This window comes from Xenopus laevis, chromosome 2S (assembly GCF_017654675.1).
Source record: "Xenopus laevis strain J_2021 chromosome 2S, Xenopus_laevis_v10.1, whole genome shotgun sequence".
Lineage (NCBI taxonomy): Eukaryota > Metazoa > Chordata > Amphibia > Anura > Pipidae > Xenopus > Xenopus laevis.
The window spans coordinates 46898460-46926084 of NC_054374.1; the positions used below are offsets into that span (position 1 = coordinate 46898460).

Below are 27625 nucleotides of genomic sequence, written 5' to 3' on the forward strand. Positions count from 1 at the left end.
ATTTAATTAAAAGTAGGGAGGGGTGTGTGTATGGATGCTGGGTTTTCATTTGGAAGGGTTGAACTTGATGGACTTTTTTTTTTTTCAACCCAATTTAACTATGTAACTAACTATGTAACAACACTCAGGGAGTTGTGTATTAAAGTATTAAAGTTCGATTTTTTTCTGGTTGGACTTTTAAAGGGCAAAAACAGCATATTTTCATAGAAATTTTTTTTTTCCCGAAATTTATTAAACTCTGATGGTGTTAGAAGTCCAAATCAAAAAGTACTCCAACTAAGACCTGCCGAGCTAATGTAGAAGTCAATGGCAAATGTCCCATTGATATCCTGATCTGCACTGGATTTCGTTCAATAATCCAAAGATTTCGTGGTTTTCAGGCATCAGATCTGAAAAAGATCGAGGTTTTGGGCATCAAATCTGAAAAAGCCACAGTTTCCGGCGAAATATCTGAAAAATTCATGCTATTCCGATTTTTTCGTGATTTTATCTAGTTTTTTTTTTTCCCACACAAGAAATTTTCTGAATATGGTGGGAGGGGGGAAGTCTGTGCGGATTTGGCAGATTAGTTTTCAGAAAATAGAGAGAACTTTTTTTGATAAATAAACCCCTCAGTCATAGAGCCTATGACTAGGGGGTTATTTACTAAACTCTGGTAGGGCTTTTTGGGGCAAAACTCAAATTTGTCGTTTCCAGGATTTATTAAAGCCCGATGCTGCAAAAAGTCCAAAAATCTGCCATCTCAGACCTGCCGAGGTTGTATATAAGTAAATTGGAGAGGTCCCTATAATATTTGAAAGTTTCTGTGGTCTGCACTGGAATTAGCCCGAAAATCCAACTATTTCGGGCTTTTCAGGAAAAAAATTGTACGAATTGGCAAAAAACTCCAAAAACTCGATTTTAAATTTTAAAAATTACAGAGATGTTAACACAGAGGGAGGCTGACCTGGGGGGAAGAGCCAAACATTTTTTACAGGGCAGGGATGTCACAGGACGTTGCGTCACCACAACCGCTCGCAGTCAGATGTGATGTCACTGCACATGAACATTTGCTCTCTTGCAGCTGCTGATTCCCTCGACATGCATGCACAAACACTCAGATGACTTCACTGAATGCATGTGAGCATGAACACACAGAAATTCTTGGGGGAAAATTTATATTTCATGACAATTCCTTAAGGTGACTGGAGGCATGGGGGAGGTAGGCAAAATTAGGTAACTACATATAAAATAGGGAGGATTGAAATCACCAGAGATTCTGTGTCTCTACATGCAGGATTTGTGCCAAATTCAGTTATTTTGGTAGATTTTGTTTGTGCTGTAATCATTTATTAAAGTGCACTCTAATACATCTGCTAGGAAGGCAGCCCCCCAAAAATCTGAATTAAAATCAGACTCCCGAGTCCTACAAGAGTAATTTTTGCAACAGTTTCCCTTTATAAGGTACTATGAGAATAAAACAGTTTTCCATTGATATTTTCCATTGAAGCTGCTTCATCTACCTACACAACTAAAAACAAGACTGCAGTTGCTGAACAATAATTTCAGTTTCAGCTGAAAGAATGTTAGTGGATGAGAAACTGTTGTGTGTGTGTATGTGCGCGCACACCTCAAAGTGGAGAAAAGGGTGTGAGTTACAGAAAATAAGCAAGTTTGAGTATCAAAATGGTTTAATAGTATATTAATATAATATATTTTTACACCATGTCAATTTTGAAAAAAAACCTGTATATTTCAAAAGTTTCAATATTATTATTATTAATATAATATATATCTATATACTGTACCTCCAAAATTCCCCAAAATAAAAAATCGCAATAACATCGCCTATATATTAAAAGGCGTAGAAGCGATGGAGAGCTTTTGCACGTTTTCGCAAGGCAAATTTTTGCTCAGGTGAACGGTCGTTTATCTACAATATATATCAAATGTTGAACTTTCACTATCACCTGTTGAAAAATACTCTTTAAAAATCCATAGAAATGAATGTAGAGTGGCGGAATTTCTCTCTAGCGGACTGTGTCGATCTCTAATTTCACTTTTTGATAAATATGGTGGTTAGAGTCTTATTTATTAACGGTGAGAGAATTCATAGCAAAAAAAATACAAAAACCTTTTTTTGGTTTAAAAAAGGTCCAATAGAATCAGCACACCTCCCATTGATTTTTTACTTCCACTACTTTTACTTGCGAGGTTTAGCATTAAAGGCTTTTGTGGTTTTTACAATTAGTAAATTTAGAATTTTTAGAAATAGGAAAACTATGATTTTTCGTGATTTGTGGGGAAAAAAGCAAATCGATTATTAGTAAATGGGCCTCCTAAATTCTCATAAAGCATTTTTCAATCCCTCTTCTGCTTATAATGACATGCACATACTCCCTCATCTTGTCCCATTGTGAAGTGATGGATTCTGGGACTTGAAGTCCCTCTGCTTTGTATAGTGGATGGTGAATAGTTTTTCTGTATTTGAAATCAGATATGCCTACACTGCATCAAGGGTGAAACAATGCATTTTTAAAAGAGCTAAAAATTATCACCCACTATTGAAAATTTTTTTCTTAATATTACACCGTGTCTAACCTACAGTAGTATCAGATTTTCATGTTCTTCTTCTTAAACCCAACCCATAAAGTACAGGTATGGGATCTGTTATCCGAATTAACCTGTTGTCACCATATGAGGACTATACTGAAATGTATAACAGCAAATGGTATAGAACATAATAGTGTGATACTGTACACGCAGAAGCCTACATGGTATTCCTAATTGTTAGTTGTTTTACTTTTAAGTGAACACGCTGTGGAATATTATTATTCTTTATGAACACTTCATTACAATAATCGTAGCTACTGTACATTTCTTCCTGCATCTTTTTTCCTAATCATCTTAAATCTTCTTATAGTAACGTATAAGACACCTACTTTCAAACTCCAAACGAACCTACTAAATGCTTGGATGTAATCTGATTACTAATAAGAGGATTGCGCACCATACTTCATCATGCATTACTGTAATGCATCATTTATTTCCATGAACAAAAAAAATATTGTTCCATCAAAATACATGTATTATATACTTAATGCTCTGATGCACATGTCCTTCAATGAACATGTTTGTTCATAACAAATACCCATGGGATGAACAAAGGTAAGTACATGCAGGACAGCTTTTTAATATTTAACTCTAGCTCATAATTTAGCTGTATTAATCTTGTTTCTATTAAACATAGGCCTATGAATTACATTGGCGTGTTCCAGATGTTGAGCTTTATATCCCATCTTTGCTGTGTATTTAATTAGCTGTGCCACGGGGACCGCTTGTGATCCTTGTAAAAAACATATTAGTTTGCTTTTGTTCAGTTATGTCTTATGTGACAATATTGGAAGCTAATATGAATAATTCATATAAAGTGAAATGAAGAAAGCAAAAATAGAACAATATATTATGTGTAATGTAACTGTAGTATATATTGAATGATATAAACTGGTTTCTGTGAGGAACAACATGCTTGATGAACAAATTATGTTATTATTTTACTATTCTGTTGACTTTTATAGCAATGGTTTACTTTCCGTCCCAGAGTTATTACTAATTTCCTAATATTGTTATATCCACCCCACTTTAGTTAACTTTGGTTCCATGTTGTGTGCCTGAATAACTAATTCTATTTTATGCCTAAACCAAACTTTTTCTTTTTAAATTCTACACCACCACCTACTGACAGAATGGTGCACATACTTACCCACCTTCCCTCACACTGCCTACAATCCAGTACAAGCCTGGTTGTATGCTAACTTAAAATGTACCTGTCACCCTAAGAAATAATTTCACATCCTATTTTATGGCATTAGCCAAGCAAAATAAACTTCAATTACACTATATGAATTATTTAAAGCGTGTTTCATTTAGTCTTGGAATTCACAATCATACGAAGCAGGCAGGCATTGTGGACATTGCTATTAAGGCAAGCTTTGCATCATGCCACAATCTTGTATACGCTCAGGAATGGGGCACTTGAGGCCTGAGGTTTGAATTAAATTCAGAGCTGCATTTAGCTGTTACCAGCAGTGTAACTACCAGGGGGTGCGATTGCACCCAGGCCCAGCCCACACCCCCTTGGGGCACACAGGTGACACAATGTTTCATTGCAGGAGAATCTGCAGAGAATTGTGTGTGTCTGTGTGGCATAAGGAAATTGGGTATGGTTCCAGGGCTTTATTTGGGTCTGATGCCACCCTAGACACCGGATCTTATAGCACCCCCTGCCCCCAACATGCAGAATGATGTCATGCACATGACATTACTTCCATATTTTGCTGCAATGGACCCTGTACCCTTCACAGCCCCCCAGCTCTGCCGCCAGATTTAAACAGTAAGTCTCTCGTGGTGGCTGAGGCAGCTTCGGAATGGGACACTTAGGGCCCACCAAAAAACCTTAGACAAGGGCCCACCAAAAAACTTTAGACCAGGGCCTCATCCTCAGTACAATTTTCCTCCTCTCCTCATGCAACCTCTCTTCTCCTAGTCTTTTTTTTTTATTATACTATAATCTATTATTCTATCTATTTAACCTCTTTGTTCTCATAGAAATAGGGAATGGCTATGAAATAGGCCAAGTGTTTAGCAGCATGAGGACCCACTGACACCAGGGCCCACCGGGAGTTTTCCTGATATCCCGGTGGGCCAGTCCGACACTGGGCTGGGGGCATTATTTTATTTAATTTTTTTAAAAAGTAAATTATATAGGCTGCTGAGGGCTGCCCCCCTAGGCACAGGCCATCAGGTGCCTATATATATATATGTGTATATATATATATATATACACATATATATATATATATATATATATATATATATATATATATATATATATATATATATATATATATAAAAATACATTCCTCTATATAAATATGTTAACTTAGTTGTTAGCCACTGCTAGCCACCATTCCCTTTGCATGTGGAGATAGTCACTGCCCCACAATGTCACCACGTGCCCCACCACCCTCCCAGCAGGCCTGGACTGGGAGTCAATATAGGCCCTGTCATTCCAAGTACACAGAAGCTCAAACAGCCTCCTACCAGCCCATTATATGGTAACTTTCTATGGAGTCGTACAGCAGCCCCTCTGGCATTCGCCAGAACCCACAGTTTGCCTGTCCAGGCCCTGCGACAAGGAAAGGTGGCAACCTTACTATTTAAATTTTACTCTAACGCCAAAGTAGTTTTAACTCCACTTTTGCAAATTCCATTCTCAAGAATTTCTGGGAGTCTGAAATATTTACATGAGGTAGCATGTCCGGACTGAGAATGAAAATTGGCCCTGGCATTTCAGGTACACAGAGGCCCAATCAGCCTCCACCAACCCACTAAATACTGACTTTCTATGGCACCTTAAAGTAGCCCCTCTGACATTCCACAGATTGCCAGTCCTGGCCTGTGAGGTAGGGTTGCCACATGGCCGGTAAAAATGATGGTTGATCCCAATGTTAATAGGGAAAAAAGATAAATACATAGGAAGGCCGGTATTTTTTCCAGAAAAGGTGGCAACCCTATAATAGTAGGTAGTACCACCTCGCTTGTTCTAATTATGCCTGGCAGGTGGGTTAATTGCTTCTATGGAGAAAAAAAACAGCAAACACAATAGTCATAAAAATGTGTGGGTTGTCTGCTTTTGGTATCGGGGTACTGTGTCAATAGGCGAATAACAAGTTGGACATATGGGACATTGGACCCTTTAGCAAGTATACAAAACTCTCCTAGAGAACATGGCAGCAAGCAACATAAGCTGAACGCAACACCTCATGACAACACCGCAGAGAGTTGTAACACAGGGTGTACAGGGTGTAGCACTCACTTCGCACATACCAGATTTCTCCATTCTCATTGGTGAAAAACACGCCAATCAGATCATGGTCTACCAATTGCACGCTGCATCCATTTGCACCAATGGGCAGATGGCAAATGCCGACTCAATGTGTTCACGTGATCCACTGTTGCTGTCAAACCCGGAAGTGGCCGACGGTTCAATGGCTGCAGGTATAACTGTGCTGGTGATATTAGTGGATGAATCGCTTTCCGCTCGCAATAATTATCTCAGTTTGCATGGTTTATATAAACAGTGCTAATGGTTCCTTTCTGATTACATATTGGGCAAATATTAAAAGGACTAGACATTAAGCCCGTTAAATTAATGGGCGCTAGAGGTCCGTGGGGCACATGTGCAGTAGCGCAATCCCAGGGACACAGGGACTGGACGCAGAGACACTTTAACTTTATTATATAGGATACAAAATACAGCATTTCTAGCCGTATTCTATTTTAGACTTTACTTCCCCTTTAATTCCAGTCATTGAATGGCTGCCTTCTGGCTGAAACACACCAAGGGAGAATTTGCATCACAAAGTGTCTGCCCTGAGGTATATCCAACCAGTGTGACTGTGGCATGTGCTGGGCAAAACAAATCACCTAACCAAATTGCATTTGCCTCAGCTGTGGAGGGGCTGTGTATACCAGTCAGACTCTACCAAACAGCCCAGTCAGATGGGGGAAACCAGAGATACATAAGGAAGTGGCAGGCATGAAAAAGCTCCAAACTGCCACTTCTGTGTCGTGTGTGTCAGTCTGGCACAGCTACAACACTGCTGCCAATGTAGCCATGGAGTTGGGCCAGTAGAAGTGCAGTAGAACTGTATAACTCCATCTGCGCATCCCTCCTACTGAATCAAGGGATTTCCAACATGGAAGCAAATGAGCATTTCCGGTTAGTGTACCTGGTCCCGCTCCAATAAGCACCGTGCAGCTGTTCTGTTCCCACTCACCTGGTGTCCGAACTGGTTACAGGCGAAGGCGAGGACCTGCAGCCCGCGGGAGCCATACGTGCTCTGCAGCTTGCTCATCTGGGTATAATCCCGGATAGTTGTGCCTCAGAGCGATGCCACATTCTCAATGAGAAGCACTCGGCCCCGGTACTGGGACATAGCCGCGTTCTCCCCATTGGCGAGGAGACGAGCAGATTAAATTAACGGGCGCTAGAGGTCCGTGGGGCACATGCGCAGTAGTGCAATCCCATGGACACATAGGATGACGTGGCTATATCATTTATTATCACAGTGTGCAGAAATATGCACAATATATGGTTTTAATTGAGCCGTATAAAGATATTTTGCGCTGTTGAACTTTTAGTATGATGGTGCGTTTATTGCAGATTTCAAACATTACAGGTTAAAGTTAGGATTAAAAATGGTAATGCAAATATTTGCTTTCAATCAAATGGCCAGTTAATTTCCACTGCTCCAGCTCTGTCAGTATTCTAGCCATTCTCACCTTGGTATATTAGAGTACCTTGGGACTGAAAATAAAAGAAATCTAGCTACTGTGTTAGCAAAGCTACTACCATAAGTATTGCAATGTCCTGTTAAGCATGGAAAATAATGCATTTTAAGCAAAATAAAATAAATAGATACAATGTAACTCGTTATGCTGTGACCCACAGAGGATAGTACACTGTTGAGCATTTGGGTTATATTTTTTTATATAAATATACAGGTATTTGTATTCTTTACTGTTTCTCTAAGCTGTGCTTAATGATATTTATTGTATGCTGATATTGTTAATTAAATGCCTTTAAGAGCTACAAATTATATAACTTACACAACTTGTCCATAACATTTTGACATGTTCTCCCTTTTTGCAGAATCTAGTGAACCAGCGGATCTTAAGGCACAAGCTGAAGATTCAGAGGTAATCTAAATCTAAAGTCTGCAGTATACTTTTAAAGGTCTATAACGACTAAGCAGGGCAAAAAATGAAGTCACGTTCTACTTCCTGTTCTGCATAAGTATAAACAAACCCCTCACTTCCCCCAGCTGCAGCTTATGATACAAGGGGCTTCTCAAATGTTTGTAATATGTTTTGACCTTACTCATAAGAACATAAAGTAAAATGTTTACCCATTTTGGAATGTGGGATGCAAAAGCCATTTCAAACAGTAAACTAACAAAAGATTGACTTAAACAGAAGCAAATTTGTGTTCTGGCTAAGAATTTAACTGAGATGCTGTGTCATGACCTAAAAAATGTTGTTCAAGTAAAGAATCCCAGAAATATCATTGAACTGAACCTTTGACTAACAGCCCAGCTTCAGCAGAAGAATTTATGTACGGTAACCCTTTTTGTTCTGCATTGCCATCAGCAATTGTCTCTATATCTTTCCTAAAGATTTAATGAATTAAACTAACTGATCTGATAAAGGCAGACTGCTATGAGTCAGTGCAGTCACAGGAGTCCTCTGACCTTCTAGCCAGAGTGTCTGGTTTTATTGTCTAGTTGTTTATTGTGGCCCTTTAAATGCTTTTTTTAAATCTTACTTTAAAAATGACAGAGAAAACATAGTTTGTTGTTCATTTACCGACTATTTGGTATTGCATAGGGGCTGTAACCCATAGCAACCAAGAAAATATAATCTAATAAAATTGGTGTTTATTTGCTCACAGTAATCTTTGTTCAACAGGACTCGGACTCCAGTGAAGACAATAGTGGTGCATCTAAAAGTAAGCTTTTAACTGCCAACTATGGGTTTAAACAAAATGGTTGTTTTTACTAAACTTTTTAATATTTTTGTAAAGGGGTTAAAACAATTAAATATTCCCTCACAATATTAACCTCCTCTTTCCACATTTTCTTGACTTTTACATTTTATAATTGTAGGGATGTGAAAATCTTAGACACCCTTACATTGTACAGACAGGCACATCCCTAGTAATATGGACACCTAAGTGGGTCCTTATGGGGACCTTGTGCTTATGTAACCCCTGCAGTTCACACAGTGTACTCTAGAGGCACTGTGCCAGAGTATAAAAGGTTTAGGAACCATGTGCTCGAGGTCCATTGCTTTAGCCCAACCAAGCAGGCTGGAAGGGAATGGGTGATGCTGACCCTAGGCGCCTTGGCCCTAGTAATTAGATAGCTATACTCGTTTTATAGATCGCTCTAGGAGTGATAGAGAGGTTAATTAGTTGAGCAGCTCAAGGCTCCGCCGAGGAGATTAGAGGGATTAAGATCCCAGGGTATTACTGACCCAGAGTAAGGAACCAAGTGTTGAGATAGGGATGTCAGGAGTTCCCCTAGTCTGCCACTGGAAGATATCCTGAAAACCAGGCAATACCCATCACATGCTGTCAACTTACTCTCTGCTGTATATTCCCTAGCCTGTGGGGATTCAGCCTATACGTGCTGTGAGTATATGCTTCCTTTATGCTGCTGTGTATGCTCTATACTCCATTGTGGATCAATGTGCTAAATGATCTCTGTGCTATTGTTCAATAAATATTGTTCTTGGTTCAACTGTTAAAGAACTACTGGCGCCCATCATTGTGCTATCGTATCAGGTTACAGTTACACTACACCCTTGCCTCCACCCCGCTGCGAGGGCTTACCCCTGAGAAAGAGAGCTCATCGGTGGTCTCAGCCCACCAAGGAAAGTAGCTAAACTGTCCTAGCACAAGTCAGTTTACTATAGCGCTACATAATCATGAGATGAAGCGCAATAACTAACTATAATTCATAATAAAATACACAAGTTTGTTTATTGATTTGCCAGTTATACTCCATAGAGCTGTGCAGTTTTTAAAAGCTACAATAACACTCATCTACAGGCAAATGGGGGAGAGAAAACAAGACATTAAATGTATTATGTTATTTTTAACCTTGGGCCTTCAGAACACAGGGTATTTTTCCCCATTTAAAAATGTGGTGCTATACTCATATGTCTTCACCATTGTATTGCAAGCACAATGTAAATCTCAAATAACTGTGGGTTAATTGTCTGTCTTTAATAGTGGATTTCCTGCGTAACCTCTTTTCCCGTACACTGGGCATTGGTACCCCAGAGAAAGTCCTGGATGAGCTGAGCCTGGAGAGTGTGAGCAGGTTCATGCTAAGTGAGAAATGTGAGCAGCCTGCACTAAAGAAAATTATATTGATGTTTTTTCTGTGATTTTCCACTAATGTCTTTTTTTTACTCATAGGTAAGAATGTGATCTGTATGGTAGGGGCTGGCATTTCAACATGTAAGTCTGGACTTTTTCAGCACTAATAAAGAAACCTTCTTATCTAACAGCATCCAAGACTCTCTAGTATTTTTCTTACAACTTCTTTTATAACCACCTTTTATAACCACTTTGCCTTGCACAGTGATACAACTGCTTCTTATTCCCCTATAGCTGCTGGAATTCCTGACTTCCGTTCGCCAGGCAGTGGGCTGTACTCCAACCTGCAAAAATACAACTTACCATATCCAGAGGCCATCTTTCAAATTGGATACTTTAAGGTACATACATTAATTAATTTATGTGTTAAAAAAATAACTTTATAAATAGTACTGCAATACTCATTCTGGCGTCTTTGAAAGGCAAAGTTATAGGAGAATAGCTCATAAAAAAACGAAGCAAACACTAAATTATCATCAAGTGTACGTGCTGAATACTGCTTGAATGTAACTTTATCATTCACAACAGTTTCACTCTGGAGAACCACGTAAATGAACAAGTCATCATGTTATTGTGAAGGTGCATTTCATGATAAAATTATGACGGTTCTCCAGAGTGAAATTGTCGCTGATTTGTAAAGTTTGAAAGATCTGGCAGTGCTTCTACTCTGTATGAAGAATCCATTATCTACTGATATCATTCTTTAAATGCGGCAATTCTGAGTAATCGTGGGGAAGTGCCTTCTTCCACATTTTCTTGTGATTACTCCAATATTAAAAGGTATTATTAGGCGCTTTATCACCCATAATAGAGGCAATCTCCTACATGTAACAAATTGTTGCATATCACTAAAATTATGGCATGTTCAGCAGGTCAGTGTGTTTGGCGACAACTCTTGGGAAGGAGCTTTAGAATATTACATAAGTGAATGCATTATATGTTCAATCTGCTGTTTTAGTCTATTCTGCCAGTCAGTGCAGGGCACAAACTCCTTTTTTTCTTATAACCTATACAAACAGGTAGGATGCTATATGAAACCATAGGTATTCCTCTTTACGAAGGGGGCGTGTTTGCTAACATTGGAGATAAATATCTCCAGTGATGTTGCCCATAACAACCAATTAGCAATTAGATTTCCTGCAAGTTAGAAAACAAAAGCAAAGATCCAATTGGTTCCTATGGGAAGCATCACTGGAGATATTTATCTCCAATGTTAGTAAATACGCTCTCAGATTTGCCTGAAAACCTTAGTGGCCACTCTTTTTTTATCTTACCTGGTCTTAAAAATTCTGTGTTTTTACTATAATTTGTAGGTATAACCCTACTGCCTTGGAGTTTACAGGTTTTGTACCAAGTACACTTTGTTTAAATACAATACATTTGTTTTATTAATTTATTTCACATGTTAGGAAAACCCAGAACCATTTTTTGCACTGGCTCGAGAACTATTTCCAGGGCAATTCAAGGTAAGCAACAAATGCTAAGACAAATGAATTGTAGAATGAGTGTTAAAAAGTAGAAAAGTATTCCAGTATACCTTTTTAGACCCAGTTTTACTCCTTATTTACACATACTAAATCACGGTGGATTAGGCTATCCAGTTTCCAAAAGATGTTCTGTAATGCATAAACATTTTTTTCCCAAAGCACATAATTATCAGTATGTACTATCCAATGGCTATTGCTAAATGTTTGCAATAGGCTGCTAGAATTTGAACTAATTTTTCATCAGTTGTCACAGCACTGGGAGAGGATAATAAAATGAGTGATGGTACAGATAATGAAAAGTTAAAGGGATCCTGTCATCGGAAAACATGTTTTTTTCAAAACGCATCAGTTAATAGTGTTACTCTACCACAATTCTGCACTGAAATCCATTTCTCAAAAGAGCAAACAGATTTTTTTATATTCAATTTTGAAATCTGACATGGGGCTAGACATTTTGTCAATTTCCCAGCTGCCCCATGTCATGTGACTTGTGCCTGCACTTTAGGAGAGAAATGCTTTCTGGCAGGCTGCTGTTTTTCCTTCTCAATGTAACTGAATGTGTCTCAGTGGGACATGGGTTTTTACTATTGAGTGCTGTTCTTAGATCTACCAGGCAGCTGTTATCTTGTGTTAGGGAGCTGTTATATCGTTACCTTCCCATTGTTCTTTTGTTTGGCTGCTGGGGGGAAAAGGGAGGGGGGTGATATCACTCCAACTTGCAGTATGGCAGTAAAGAGTGATTGAAGTTTACCAGAGCACAAGTCACATGACTTGGAGCAGCTGGGAAATTGACAATATGTCTAGCCCCATGTCAGATTTCAACATTGAATATAAAAAAATCTGTTTGCTCTTTTGAGAAATGGATTTCAGTGCAGAATTCTGCTGGAGCAGCACTATTAACTGATTCATTTTGAAAAAATTTTTTTTCCCATGACAGTATCCCTTTAAAGAGAAGACAGGGTATGTTGCTGAGTTTACTGATTTACTAACAATCAAATTTCTATATCCAATTTTCCTATATTTCGAGATTTATTAAGGGCCCGATTCACTAAGGGTCGAATATCGAGGGTTAATTAACCCTCGATATTCGACTAGGAATTAAAATCCTTCGACTTCGAATATCGAAGTCGAAGGATTTAGCGCAAATAGTACGATCGAACGATCGAAGGATTATTCCTTCGATCGAACGATAAAATCCTTCAAATCGAACGATTCGAAGGATTTTAATCCAACGATCGAAGGAATATCCTTCGATCAAAAAAAGTTAGCCAAGCCTATGGGGACCTTCCCCATAAGCTAACATTGAGTTCGGTAGCTTTTAGATGGCGAACTAGGGGGTAAAGTTTTTTTTAAAGAGACAGTACTTCGACTATCGAATGGTCGAATAGTCGAACGATTTTTAGTTCGAATCCTTCGATTCGAAGTCGTAGTCGAAGTTCGAAGTAGCCCATTCGATGGTCGAAGTAGCCCAAAAAAACTTCGAAATTCGAAGTTTTTTAACTTTGAATCCTTCACTCGAAGTTAGTGAATCGGCCCCTAAGTGTAAAATCCACAAAAATGTCTAATGCAATACTTTTTATAATCAGATCTTAATTTATAAATTCCATAACATTTTTTGTTTTAGAGAAAGTGAGTTTAGTCGTGGTTTCAAAAACCTCTAAAATCACTAAAATGAGACTGTTGATAAATAAGACTCCATGAGTGGAGAAGAAAATAAAGTGCACAGAAGATAAGAGAATGATGTTTGTAGAATAAAAGATAAATAAAAATTAACTGAAAGGGTAAAAAAATACAGGAAAGGGAATAAAAAACGACAAGCAAGAATTGTGGGAGACATTAGAGTAAAGCATGTACAAAGATTGGATTGAAGTAAATGGGAAACACGATGAATGTAACAGTAATATGGGATGGGAATCAGACAAAGGATAGAGGGTGAAGAGCAGTGATAATTCTGTGGAAAGAAAGGGCATAGTCAGTGGGAGAGGAGGAAAGAGTTTGATAAGATATTCTGGAGGAACCTAAAACATGGTTGGAGAAGGAAAGCTTGAAGAAGGAGGAAAAGGCAAATATTTTGATATGTTATACAGCTTTTTCTGAGCGGCTTGCAGCTTGGAAACTTCATGGCAATTCTGTTTACATGATGCTTTTCCTTACTTTTTGTGTTCTAAGAATACTATTAAACAATTCTGGCTACTGTGACTCTTTTCTTAAATAACCCGCCAAACCTTCCACCACTTATCTTTCCCACAGCCTTTGCACATTTTTTGTTATAAAAATGAAAATCATTTCCTGAAATCCTCCCTTCTCTTGATTTATTCTAGCTCCCCCCTCAGCTCTGTTATTACCTTGATTTAATTCAACCCAGTCTTTAACTTTAAGTTCTCCAGAAGAATGATTTTTTGGTTTGCTTAATTTTCCAGCCAACAATTTGTCATTATTTTATGCGTCTGTTGAAGGAGAAGGGCCTGCTTCTTCGTTGCTATTCTCAGGTAGTAAAATTCATAGTCATACTCTTGACCGTTGTTTTTCTCGCAGTAGAACTGTCACCAGTGGTCTTTTAGTAATCATTTTTTATTCTGTGTTAGAACATTGACACCCTGGAGAGGGTGGCAGGTCTGACTTCCGAGGATCTGGTGGAGGCTCATGGAACATTTCATAGTTCCCATTGTGTTGGCGCATTCTGTAGTGCTGAATATTCTCTCTCTTGGATGAAAGGTAACTATTTCTTTATTCCCTAAAATAAGGGGTAAAGCCAACTGCAGCTGTGCTAACTGACAGATGTAATAGCCCTATATTACTATTGCAGAACTTATTTGTAGGTTCATTTAAAAATGTAATGTTATGGCACTAGAGCAAGCATGTTTGCAGCAGTAAAAAATATATTAAAGGACAAGGAAAGCCTAAAATAGAATAAGGCTAGAAATGCTGTGTTTTGTATACTAAACATAAGCATGAACTTACTACACCACAAAGCCTCATCAAACAAATGATTTATGCTTTCAAAGTTGGCAACAGGGGGCTGTCATCTTGTAACTTTGTTAAACATTTTTGCCTGACCCTGACCCTGCACATGCTCAGTGTGGTCTGGGCTGCTTAGGGATCGTCACAAACAAAGCTGAAACTTGAAGTCTGCATGGTTGGTAAGTAAGGTGGGGCTCCCCCTGCTGTTCATAAGTATGATTGTTTCCCTGCTCAGCAGTTAGGGACCATCTGACAATTCCTATCCACAGCAGTAAATGAAGGGAGAATTTCACTGCATACAGTCAGGTTTCTTATAAAAATGGTACACATTTTTTAGTTAAAGTATATTGGAGACAGGTTTCTTTTTCATTAAAGAAAGTAAAAATGGGATTTTATTTTTTTGCCTTTCCTTGTCCTTTAAAGGGATGTTGCTTAGTGGGCATATTTGTTATTTTTTTCCCACTGACGAACACAATCTCTAAAAATGCTTTCTGATTGCCATTATTAACTCTTCATTACTCCTTTTTTCTTTAAGAGAAGATCTTTTCTGATCTGATCCCAAAGTGTGAAAAATGTAACAATTTGGTTAAACCAGGTAAGTGATTTAATGAACTATTGAGCTCTGAGCAGAAAAGTAGATGGGCGATTTTTTGCAAAGGAAAAAGATTGAACAGCTCTGCATAGCAAGCCTATTGATATTGACTTGTATAACATCTGCTTTTAGATATTGTTTTCTTTGGTGAACGTTTGCCATCCAGATTCTTCTCTGCCGTTAAGTCTGTAAGTTAATAGTTATTTGATGTCTTTATTGTGTATTTGTGTGAATGTATAGAAAGTACAATATAATTTCTGACCCCTATTTCATCCATCAAGCCACCTGCCTTTCTGTACTTCTTCTGAACTTAAAGGACAAGAAAAGGCTCAACCACTGTGGGTGCCTATCAGTTAGACACCTCCAGTAACAAGAACCTGTACTGTTTTTTGCTTGGCCAGTGTGTCATACACCATCATGCTGCTGCCAGATGAGCTGTTATGCTGTGTTTGATACTGATGTGGAGCAGACTAAGTAATTATTCACTACTGTCTATAATAAGAATGATCAAATCATCTCATCTGTCCTGTATGATGTACAGCAATGCCACCACCTCTGCTTCCTCTGACCTACAATCCTTTACTTTTTAAAACTATTGTCTCATGTCCCTCCACATCTATTGCAACATTTTAGGATCACCTCTTCTCCCTAAACCAAATGGCACTGTGCTGGTAAAAATGGATTGTCTGAGGGTCCTTATCCCTCTTTACAGTATGTTTCCATCACCAACAACCTCACCACTCTCATCTCATTCACTCGTTTCTTTCCCCCCCCCCCCCACATTTTGCTGTTTGCCTTACCTTTAAGGGCTATGGAAAAGATTGCTGCTTTAGAGGTTATAGTTGGGTGGAAGATTCCCTTAACTTGAATATTTTTCATATTTATGACAAGTCTAATTCAGTGCTGTTTATTTATGCTTTTTCCTATAAAACAAAAAAAAGCAGTTTTCAGTTTTTTTCTCTTGACAAGAATTATATGCCTGCTGTGTGGGGGTGTAAACCAATAAAACCTATGTAACTGGGGCTTTTGTTTTACCTTTACTGCCTGTCCTCCATCTCCAAACTTGCAGCCCCCCACTTTGGTTAAATTCTAACCTCCATTTCCAGTGTAAAGAACTCCAGATGCCTGTCTTTTTTCATCTGCAAGCTATGCAGAATTTTAGATTTCTGCCTTGCAGTGCTAAGTTTTAGACAGGGCATTGTGTGCTAGGAATTTGTATCAGTTTTTTATTTGTTTGGGTTTATCACACTCCAAAAATATACAGGGAGGTTAAATGGCTTTTGAATGTGATTGGAATCTTAGATTGTAAACTCAATTGGGATAGGGACTGATGTGAATGATGAACAATCACTATAAAGCACTGTGGAGTATCTTTGTGCTGTATAAAGTATAATAATTATAATTTCTCTTTTTTTAACTAAAGGACTTTCCCAAGGTTGATCTGCTCATAGTGATGGGAACCTCTCTGCAAGTTCAACCATTTGCATCTCTTGTCAGCAAGTAAGCTGCTTGTGTTGTATCTGTTTTTCAATAGACAGACAGACAGACAGACAGACAGACAGACAGACAGATAGATAGATAGATAGAAAAACAGACAAATATATGGGTTATTTTTAACTTTCTACAAATTGATTTTTGCCTATGGGGCAAATTAGTCATTGGAAGCATCTCAGCTTTGTAAACTACTATAAGACATTTCTTGATGAATAATGCTTCGACCTATTGGTTTATTACAGAGTTTCTAGTAAGACCCCTCGACTTCTAATAAACAAGGAGCTGACAGGTCAGGTACGTTATAAAAAACCTTCATTTGAACTTTAAGGGAAGAAATGAATGTAGAGACGATGCTTTCACTTAGGCTCTTATGTCACTCTTTCTATATGTCATTCTAGGGCGACTCATTTTTAAGTGTTCTAGGCTTGGGGGGAGGCATGGACTTTGATTCTGAGAAAGCATACAGGTAATTTGAAAATCCAATTAATTTAGCATTTAATTGATTTCAGGAATTATGGATACATAGTTTTGAGTTCATATTGAATACAATGATACCATAAAGCAGCCTTATGTTTTTGGTGCAACAAATGGCTCATGGAGTTTGTCCACAACAAATATGATGAATTAGTTGGTCGCACTAAGGAAAATAATTATGCTGAGACTTTAAGGGAGTTATTAACTAAAATCTGAAACTCTCTCACTATTTTCTTAAAACCACTTCTACCAAACTCCCTTCCACATCTTTAGCTTATTTATCAAAAATCTGGTGCGGGAAAAGACAATAAAACCGTGAAAAAAATCCAAATTGTACAATTTTTACGAATTTTATGCCTGAAACTCCAATTATTGCCCGAAAATTATTTGGATTATTGTGCAAAACCCGGAGTATATCTTAATATCTTCCATTTGTCAATGGGACATCTGTCATTGAATTCTACATAACCTCTGCATGGTTTGAGGTGGAGTACTTTATTTAGATGGGAAAAAGACTGAATCGCTATAAATATTCCAGGAAAATGTGGCAAATCCAACTGAGCTTTGATAAATCTACCCCACAGTTTTTTTCCCATCTGCTTATTACACTATATACCGCTACACACATTGACTCCCTGTGAGGCTAGATTCTGTGGGCATGCCCTAGTATTTGATAGGGCATATATGCAACAGATTGTTGTTTAAAAAAACACAAGACATCATCCCTACATTTTCAGATGTAAAATATACTTTAAGATGACATCACAAAATCTATTTATTTATAAAGTGCCACATCAGTCCCTATCACATTATGGTTATTTAGATCAGAAGCCAATTAACTTGCCTATACATTTTTGGAGAGTGGGAGGAATATGGAGAACCCAGAGGAAATCCACACAAAGAGAATATGCAAACCCATTGCAGAGAGTGTCCATTGCAGCGTAGCTCTAAACATTATGCCTTGGCTGCAGCCCATATACTGGTTAAACTTTCAGTCATAAATTGGTATTAAATTATTATTATCAGTAAAACTGATTATAAATATTGTTGTTATAAATAATGTTTAAAAAAAACAAAAAAAAAAAACCCTAATAGTATGTTTGATTGTAGGGACGTTGCATGGCTTGGAGACTGTGATGATGGCTGCCTTGCACTGGCCGATTTCTTGGGGTGGAAGGTACAGTATATGCTTAATAAATTTGCTACTTTTGATACTATGTTTTGGCTCTAGTTAATATGGTTTCATTTTTAGTGAGACTGTTCATTTCTGTATTTCTATATCATCTTCCATTTACAGTGATAGCAAAAGGAACTCGTTTATGGCAACTGAGAACTACTAAGCTATTATTTAACAGGTTAAGGTTGACATAGATAACATATATGAGCTGTTTTAAATGACTGCGTTATCTCTACCTCTATAATGTTACCTCCATTTTCATGCTAAGAGGATCAATAGGTTTCTAGGCACTAACCAAAAAAAGGCTTGGATTCACCTTGTTGTTGGTTGGCCAACTACATTCTTAAATATTAGGAATTAATAATATTGCAATTTATATTCAGAACTGTAGTCCCAACTGCTTACTGCTTTGTGGTTCAGGTATGGAACCAATTAATACTAGAAAATAATATTTTAATAATAACATTAAATAAACCCAATAGGCTGGTTCTGCCTCCAATAAGGAATATTGTACTTAGTTTGGATCAAGTACAAAGTGCTGTTTTATTAATACAGACAAAAAGGAAATTGTTTTTTAAAAGAGATAACTTGAATACAATGCAGTCTGCTGGAGGCAGCCTTTCTGTAATTCAGATAACAGGTTTCCGGATAACAGATCCCATACCTGTATATTTATGAAACAGGTAATTATATTAACACAATGTAAAACGTAATAGAAACTTGCTGGGCTTCATAAACACAGGTATGAGGTCTCTTATGTAGAAATTTAAAAAGCTTTGAATAACAGGAATACTGTCTGTCCATTTTAAGCAAATAATTCTATTTATTTAATGAATTTCTTTTTTCTCTGTAATAATAAAAAGTTCCTTGTACGTAATGGTGATTAAGCTACATGAAGCCATATAGGTGGCAAAACAATCCCAATGGGTTTTGTAAGAGGTGTGCTTAAAAAGGTCACAATGTTGTGTATTTTCACCAGTGGTAAACAGTTGAACTCCAGGGAAAACAGTGTATTGCTGCAGTAAGCAAGGCTGTGCTTATTTGCAGGAAAAGCTGGTGTATAGGTCCCTGGAGTGAATAGAGGAGAGCAGGGTGGGTCCTCCATTCCATACTTCATTTAGGATTTTGTAGCTGCCCAGTTAGAGATAGCTAATCTAATTATGCTGCAGTTGAGAAGCAAATAAAAGAGGTGTGGGATTACACCTCAGAGTCCGGGGATACCTCTTTGTGCTGAAGGATGGTGTGGGTCCCTTAAAACCCCCTTGTGCTGGAGGGAGGTGTGGTGCTGCCAGAGGCTGGCGAGTTGATATCCCTGGAGGGGAGAGTAAGCCACCCTGAATGACGAGAACCCAAAAGTTGTCAATACATGTGTGGAAATGCTAATGATGTTTCTATAATCTGTATGTTGGGAAGAATTGCCTGAATAAATCTGTGCTTTCCACTGAAGACGTGGTGTCCCTGTCGTTTTGCTCCTGCCTACATTAGCTAAATTCCCCCAAAAATTGCATGTACACTGTACAAGCAGCCAGCTTGTCACACTTTATTTAATGATTAGGTTTTAGTAAACAAACGGCAGTTCACCTTTATGTTAATGTTTAGTATGTTATTGAATGGCAGGTTTCTCACTTGGCCCTTGTTTTTTTTCTTATAGTTTTTGAATTATTTGCCTTCTTCTTCTGACTCTTCCAGCTTTCAAATGGGGGTCACTGACCCAGTCTTTAAAACAAATGCTCTGTAAAGACGCATATTTATTGTTATTGCTACTTTGTATTACTCATCAAACTGTTCACTACAATTTTGATTTTGCTACAATGAATTTCTTTATATATATATATAAACGAAAAGAAGAAGATGCACACCAGGATTTGTGTACAAAAAATTAAAATTCCATATTTATTGGTTTACATTAAAAAATCGTCCGTTTCGGTCTGCTCCTAAGACCTTTGTCAAGATATTCATATTATATGGTCTTGACAAAGGTCTTAGGAACAGACCGAAACGTTGGCCGATTTTTTAATGTAAACCAATAAATATGGAATTTTAATTTTTTGTACACAAATCCTGGTGTGCATCTTCTTCTTTTCGTTATTTGGATAATTTCGCCAGTAAAGATAGCACCACGGATAACCAAAAAGCAATGCCTGTGTGCTGGTTATAAATATCAATAGTAATAAGCATAAAGAAAAACCGCACCAACAGGTCTTTATACAAAAATAAAAAACTTTTATTGATCAACGTTTCGGCTCGACCGCTGGAGCCGTCTTCAGGAGCCGTGTTCCTGAAGACGGCTCCAGCGGTTGAGCCGAAACGTTGATCAATAAAAGTTTTTTTATTTTTGTATAAAGACCTGTTGGTGCGGTTTTTCTTTATGCTTATATATATATATATATATATATATATATATATATATATACAAACAGTCCAACTATATCGTAATGCACTCCCTTAGCTTCAATATCAAGATATATAGGGTGCGTCCTAAATCATGGTGAGTGAAACCATGTATAACATATATATGTTCCAGCAGAGTCGCACTCCAAAAATGTAAAACGTAGCATTTATTTTTCCATCATAAAAACATGTTCAGTAAGGTATACTCATCTACATGGGAGACATCATATCATGGGAGACATCACGCGACGTTTCGGGGGTCCCCTGCCCCCTTTCTCAAGCATGTCCCCGTAGTATCTCGCATGGAATAAGAAAAGGACCCGGAAGTCGGTCATCACTATTGATATAGCGAAAGCTGCGTGCACGGTCACTAGTCTATCTGGTGGGTAACCCCTGTGAACCAATTTGTTTCTCATGGTTGTAAGGTCGTGATCGCAGGGGTTACCCACCAGATAGACTAGATTCCACAATGGATAAGGTAAAAATTGATTCAGGACGGGTTAGACAAAAAGTGGACAATAGAGATAAACGGTTAACTTTTGTGGGGCAATATCACTCTCGGAGTGAAAAGTTTAGACAAATTTTATGTAAACACTGGCACTTGTTGAAAGATGCGTATCCAACAGTGACAGAGTTTAAACAACCACCTATGATGTCTTTTAAAAAAGGTTCCACCGTAGGGAAGAGGTTAGTACGCACAGATATGCGACCACCACAACGGCAATATACATTTTTGGGTCCCCCTAGGGAGGGCATGTTCCGTTGTAAGGGTTGTGCACAATGTCGCTTTGTACTTACAGGGGATTCATTTTGTAGTATGGTAACAAACAGAACGTATAAGATCAGGGGCCATCATTCCTGTGAGACGAGCTACGTAGTGTATATGTTGGTATGTCCATGCAATTTAGTTTACATAGGGGAAACGACCCAGAGAATTAGGGATAGATTTTCCCAACACAGATCCACCGTGAATACGAAAAATTCTGTCTTACCAGTTTCAAAACATTGTCTAGAAAAGGGCCATAGTGCAGAAGATTTGAGGTTTAGAGTGATACAGCATGTACCACAACCAAGGAGGGGAGGCGACAGAGTTATGTTGTTAAAAAGAACTGAGGTACAATGGATTCATCGTTTGAAATCATTGAGTCCGAACGGGTTAAATAGGGACTTTGACCTACATTTATTCATTTGATATGATGGCTTATTTACCCGCCTAGTGATCATAACAATAGGTGATTAATTAATTATGTGGCGGCCAAGCTGTAAAGTTGATAACACCAAGATTATAAGATATATATCCTGTATTGACTGCAATATCTTGTACTCTGTATTACACCAATTGATATCTACCATGTATGTAAATCCTGTGGTAACATAGAGTGAATATAGCCAATAACCAATATGGCGTGAACGATTTCAATGAGCGGACGTCTGCGTGCTCACTTCTGTGACGCACTGACGCTGTGGCGTCTTTGCGTCGGAGTGACCGTGCACGCAGCTTTCGCTATATCAATAGTGATGACCGACTTCCGGGTCCTTTTCTTATTCCATGCGAGATACTACGGGGACACGCTTGAGAAAGGGGGCAGGGGACCCCCGAAACGTCGCGTGATGTCTCCCATGATATTATGTCTCCCATGTAGATGAGTATACCTTACTGAACATGTTTTTATGATGGAAAAATAAATGCTACGTTTTACATTTTTGGAGTGAGACTCTGCTGGAACATATATATATATATATATATATATATATATATATATATATATTTTTTTTTTTTTATATTTGCAGGCTGAACTGGAAGAATTGGTAAAGAAGGAACATGCAGCAATAGATGCAGCAGCAGAAGCAGCAAATAAAAAAGAAAGCAAGCCAGGCAATTCATCCAATGAAGAGAGTTCTGCAGCAAATACTTCAGATGATAAAGCAAACAACTGATTTATGTTTTCTAGATTTAAGTTTATGGTTTCTCACATATTCATTGACTTTTTAAAGGGATGCTAAACACAGTAATTGTATTTGCCTAATTGTGCTTTGTACAGAAGAATGCCTCTGGTATTTCTATGTACAGACTATGAGCAAACTTTTTCGATTATTCACGTCCCCACTCTTCCCTTTGGTCTCTCTCATGTGTGACCTCTTCTGAGTGGTCATGTCTCTAGTGCGATAAGACTGTACCCCCAGATCTTCACATTAAGCCCTAGCATCTTGGTCAAGTACCCATTTATTTATATTCTGCACAGATATTTAGACTGCCAGATAGACAGGAGAGGCTTGATTTATAGAACAAAGCCAGAGCTTTAATAGCAGTTATCTAAAGAGCTTTATACTTTGTGATGGCCATTTTTGAATGGTTGATAGTGGAGGACTGGTAGAGATGCATGTACTGATTGGCTGAGGGTTGTCAATATTTCAATTGTTCCTGCTAAGTATTACTGTAATTTATTCCCTAGATGACCAGAGAGCTGCAGTTTTACATACACATAGTATGTATGATATGCCAGTGGCTGGAGACTATAACTGCTATTTTCATCTCTTCTTAATAAAAATTAATGTTACTTTAATCAACTCTAAAAGTTGTCTTCATCAACTGTTATAAACATATAAACAAAATAGTGTACCAAATACTTGAACTAGTCCAGTTATTTAGAGCTGAGAGTGCAGTTTAGGAAACCGTGTCCTTTAAGGCTGGCAGAGGCTGCAGCTTCTAAAGTGCCACGTTAGCCCATCTGGAGTTTCTTTTATAATAATCGTACATGAAAAACATTGGATCAATAAATATGTGGATGATATGTTAACAATGCATTGAAATACATCTCTGTTGTTTATTATAACATGTTTACATGTCCTAAACATATTCAGTATAATGTAGACAGTGGTGTTTTAATACAATGGTCAAGTGCCCTTCATCTTTTATTTTCACTGGTTGTGGTTGGAATAAGGATGATGATCAATGAGGAAGACAAATAGGTAAAAATGAAATTAACAATAACGAAATCTACACTTATAATAAATCTTAGTGGGTTTGTGGGGTTGCTAGACCTAGTAACTAGATAGTATTTTAAAATTATAAATTGATAATGTCTCCCAAGACCTTATGTCTCATTTTACAATCTGTTTAGGTAGAGATCAGTAGTGCGCAAATAAGATGGAAAACGCTACATTAAAGGCTGCAGAGTGATAACAATAAATAATAATTTAAATAATAAATTATAATAGTGCTGCTCATCCATGCCTCCTTGACTTCTTTAAATAGGCTGTTATACATCCAGTTGTTCTTTCTAATGGAAAACTACCCCCCAGAAAAAGAATGGCTTATGTTCAATTTACATCATTTGGGGAATATCATTTGCTTTAAGGCTTTATTGTTCTTTAAAAGATATTTTAAGGGATTTGTTACAACATGCATACATATATTTAATTGTTTGGATTGGAATGTAGAACGCAATTTAATGTATTACTAACATAAAAGTATATAAATCTATCAATTTGTCAGTCTATAGTTATGTAATGGAGGTTTCACTGTTATACATCTTAAGCTTTATGTCTGCCTTTATATGGTAGCACTTCACTTGTTTATGTAGTGACACGGGCAAAAGTTTGCACTGGTCTAGTAAACAATAACCAGTTGAGATTTTTTCCATTACTCCAACCCTATTACAGAAGGAAAAGACAACTGCTGACTTTGATTTTAGAGGTGTTTCTGCCATGAGAACTTTAGATGCATTTATGGTTATTTCCATAGAGGAATCACATGGAGCAATTTAGACTCATCCAGACACTCAACAGATGTAAGAGGGGATCTTTGCGGTTAGGCAGATAGCATGGAGTGGATGCACACCATAAAGGTCAGTGAGATTTAAACGTTAATTCTGTTCCTGACAAAATCAAAAGTAAGCTATCAAACCAACAAAAACTGTATGAATTAAAGGCAGTCATCACACTTTTTCAACATTGGTTCAATGAATAGAACAGGTTCTGAACATAATTTGCTGTCCTTCCAGTGACAGCGGGGGGGGGGGGGCAGTAGATGTGATCTATTTGGATTTTGCCAAAGCGTTTGATACTGTGCCCCACAAACGACTGCTTTCTAAACTAAGGTCTGTTGGGCTTAAAGGAGAAGGAAACCCCCTGGGCGCGATCTTCTTCAGGGGGTTTCCTTCTCCTTTAATGAAGCAGTTTGCACATGAATAGGAAACTGGCTACAGCATCAGGTACAGAGGGTGGTTTTTAATGGTAAATTCTCTACTTGGAGTAAGGTTCTTAGTGGGGTCCCTCAGGGCTCGGTATTGGGTCCACTTTTATTTAACTTGTTCATTAATGACTTAGGGGAGGGTTTTGTAAGTAATGTATCAGTGTTTGCAGATGACACAAAAACTATCCAGCCCAATTAATTCCATCCAGTATGTGGCATCCTTGCAACACGATCTTGACAAACTGGCAATCTGGGCAGCTAAGTGGCAAATGAGATTCAATGTTGATAAATGTAAAGCCACTTATACCCTTAATGGGACTGCACTAGGCAAATCCATTATGGAAAAGGACCTTGGAGTCCTTGTAGATGACAAACTTGGCTTTAGCAAGCAATGCCAGTCGGCAGCATCAAGGGCAAATAAGGTCTTGAGCTGTATTAAAAGGGGTATAGAGTCACAGGAGGAGGGGGGCATTCTTCCACTGTATAGAGCACTTGTAAGGCCCCATCTAGAATATGCTGTACAGTTTTGGTCTCCATCACTCAAACAGAACATTATTGTATTAGAGAGGGTACAGAGAAGGGCAACTAAGCTGGTAAATGGTATGGAAAATCTTAGCTATGAGGAAAGACTGGCCAAATTGAGGATGTTCATGCTGGAGAAGAGGCGCTTAAAGGGAGATATGATGACTATGTATAAATATATAAGGGGATCGTATAATAATCTCTCTAATGCTTTATTTACCAGTAGGTCTTTCCAGCTGACACAAGGTCACCCATTCCGATTAGAAGAAAAAAGTTTCTGCCTAAATATTCGGAAGGGTTTTTTTTACATTGAGAGCTGTAAAGATGTGGAATTCTTCTCCCTGAATCAGTGGTACAGGCTGATACATTATATAGCTTTAAGAAGGGGTTGGATAGCTTTTTAGCAAGTGAGGGAATACAGGGTTATGGAAGAAAGCTTATAGTACAAGTTGATCCAGGGACTAGTCCGATTGCCTTTTTGGAGTCAGGAAGGAATTTTTTCCCCCTCTGAGGCAAATTGGTGAGGCTTCAGGTGGGTTTTCTGCCTTCCTCTGGATCAACTAGCAGTTAGGCAGATTATAAAAAAAACCTAAAAGGTTGAACTTGATGGATGTGTGTCTTTTTTCAACCTTACTTACTATGTTACTATGAAGACACCAGTAGATGGGCTAAGACCTGGAGGTTGGGCACAGTAAAATGTTATATTAAGTAAGTAGGTAAGTCAGTATTACTGGCAAAGGCTGGTGCATGTGTGGTCATATTCTCTGCACCTCAGCACCTGCGGGTTTGCCTTAGCTGCTGCAGTTCTGCAGAGTCATCCTGTGATTCCTGTGGATCTTTGAATCTAAGCTGTCTGCATTGTGGATGTGATTGGTTAGAATCCTCATTACCTGCTTTTATCAGCTATTCATGTTTTATGGCTAACTTACTTTGTTGTCTCTTGCAGTGCATGACAAGCTCAAGGAGCCATAGATCTCACTCATTGTCTAGGGCAGTGCTGTCCAACTGGTGGCCCGTGGGCTGCATACAGCCCACAACCCCCCTTGTGTGGCCCCCACATGAAAGTCTGCCTGCTGTCACTGCTTACCTTGTGTAAGCTTTAAAAGTTATCAATACTGATATTAACTGGCATTGTTTACACATCAAATTCAGACTAAGTCTCTGTATTGTTGACACCTGTAAGCCCCTTGCATTGTTCACACTTGTAACATCGCTTCTGTTCACAAGTCAGACTAAAAGTGCCAACATTGTTCACCCGATCACACCTCATAAAACTGCTGATAGGTTTCCCTGTCACCTGCTGTATTCTGCCTGCCCTAAGCTCCCCATGTGTGTCATACTCTGCCTGCCCTAAGCTCCCCATGTGTGCCATACTCTGCCTGCCCTATGCTCCCTGTGTGCGACATACTCTGCCCGATGCTCCCTGTGTGTGCCATACTCTACCTGCCCTACGCTCCCTGTGTGTGTGCATGCCATACTCTGCCTGCCTTACGCTCCCTGTGTGCACAATACTCTGCCTGCCCTACGTTCCCTGGGTGTGAGCCATACTCTACCTGCCCTACGCTCCCTGGGTGCACCATACTCTGCCCGCCCTAAGCTCCCTGTGTGTGCCATACTCTGCCTGCCCTTTGCTCCCTGTGTGTGACATACTCTGCCTGCCCTATGCTCCCGTGTGTGAGCCATACTCTACCTGCCCTACGCTCCCTGGGTGTGCGCCATACTTTGCCCTCAGGAGTTTAATCATGTACTGGGTGCTGCTGTGATATCCAAAGGGGAGGAGGCAGGGTGCGTCATACTCTGCCTGCCCTACGCTCCCTGGGTGTGCCATACTCTGCCTGACCTACATTTCCTGGGTGCGCCATACTCTGCCTGCCCTATGCTCCTTGTATGTGCCATACTCTGCCCTCAGGAGTTTAATCATGTACTGGGTGCTGGGTGTTGCTGTGATATCCAAAGGGGAGGAGGCATATGGATTTAAGGGTATGTTTTAACATGACTTAAATTTTTTACGAGTGATATCCCTGCAGTGAGTACCATGTGCTACCACCATTAATGTGAACATGGTCTTAAAAGTTCCTGTAGGTAGGTAACATAGGTGTGGTTTAAAGAGTGTGTTTTAAAAACAGGTAATGGTCAACACTAGCTTCTATTATCGGCCCTCCACCACGTAGGCCAGAAAAAATCCAGCCCTCTGTACCTCAGAGGTAGATAAATATGCTTCTAAATACATTAAGGCGCATTTAAAATTGTTGCACAGGGTGCAAAGTGCAATTTACAGCAGCAAGTCACCATTTTTTTAACCACAGTGCAGCTTTTATTCCCCAGCATTCAAGGGAGAAAGCGT

At 38.6% G+C, this 27625-nt stretch overlaps 1 protein-coding gene across 2 annotated transcripts; it reads left to right on the forward strand.

Moving 5' to 3' along the window:
* The first annotated feature begins 3059 nt into the window (after window positions 1-3059).
* Window positions 3060-23128, forward strand: LOC108708898 (NAD-dependent protein deacetylase sirtuin-2). 2 transcript variants are annotated; one of them, XM_041583740.1, is made up of 16 exons: window positions 3060-3147; window positions 7697-7743; window positions 8512-8551; window positions 9839-9949; window positions 10028-10069; window positions 10223-10329; window positions 11398-11454; window positions 13896-13964; window positions 14061-14190; window positions 14972-15031; window positions 15161-15216; window positions 16452-16528; window positions 16765-16816; window positions 16921-16988; window positions 18107-18173; window positions 22356-23128. In XM_041583740.1, exons 1-16 carry the CDS (start codon window positions 3138-3140, stop codon window positions 22500-22502), a joined length of 1140 nt encoding a protein of 379 aa, XP_041439674.1. In that variant the 5' UTR covers window positions 3060-3137; the 3' UTR covers window positions 22503-23128. The 2 variants fall into 2 exon arrangements, with proteins under 2 accessions (XP_041439674.1, XP_018104048.2); XM_018248559.2 differs by lacking the exon at window positions 3060-3147 and adding an exon at window positions 5976-6039.
* The last annotated feature ends 4497 nt before the right edge of the window (window positions 23129-27625 follow it).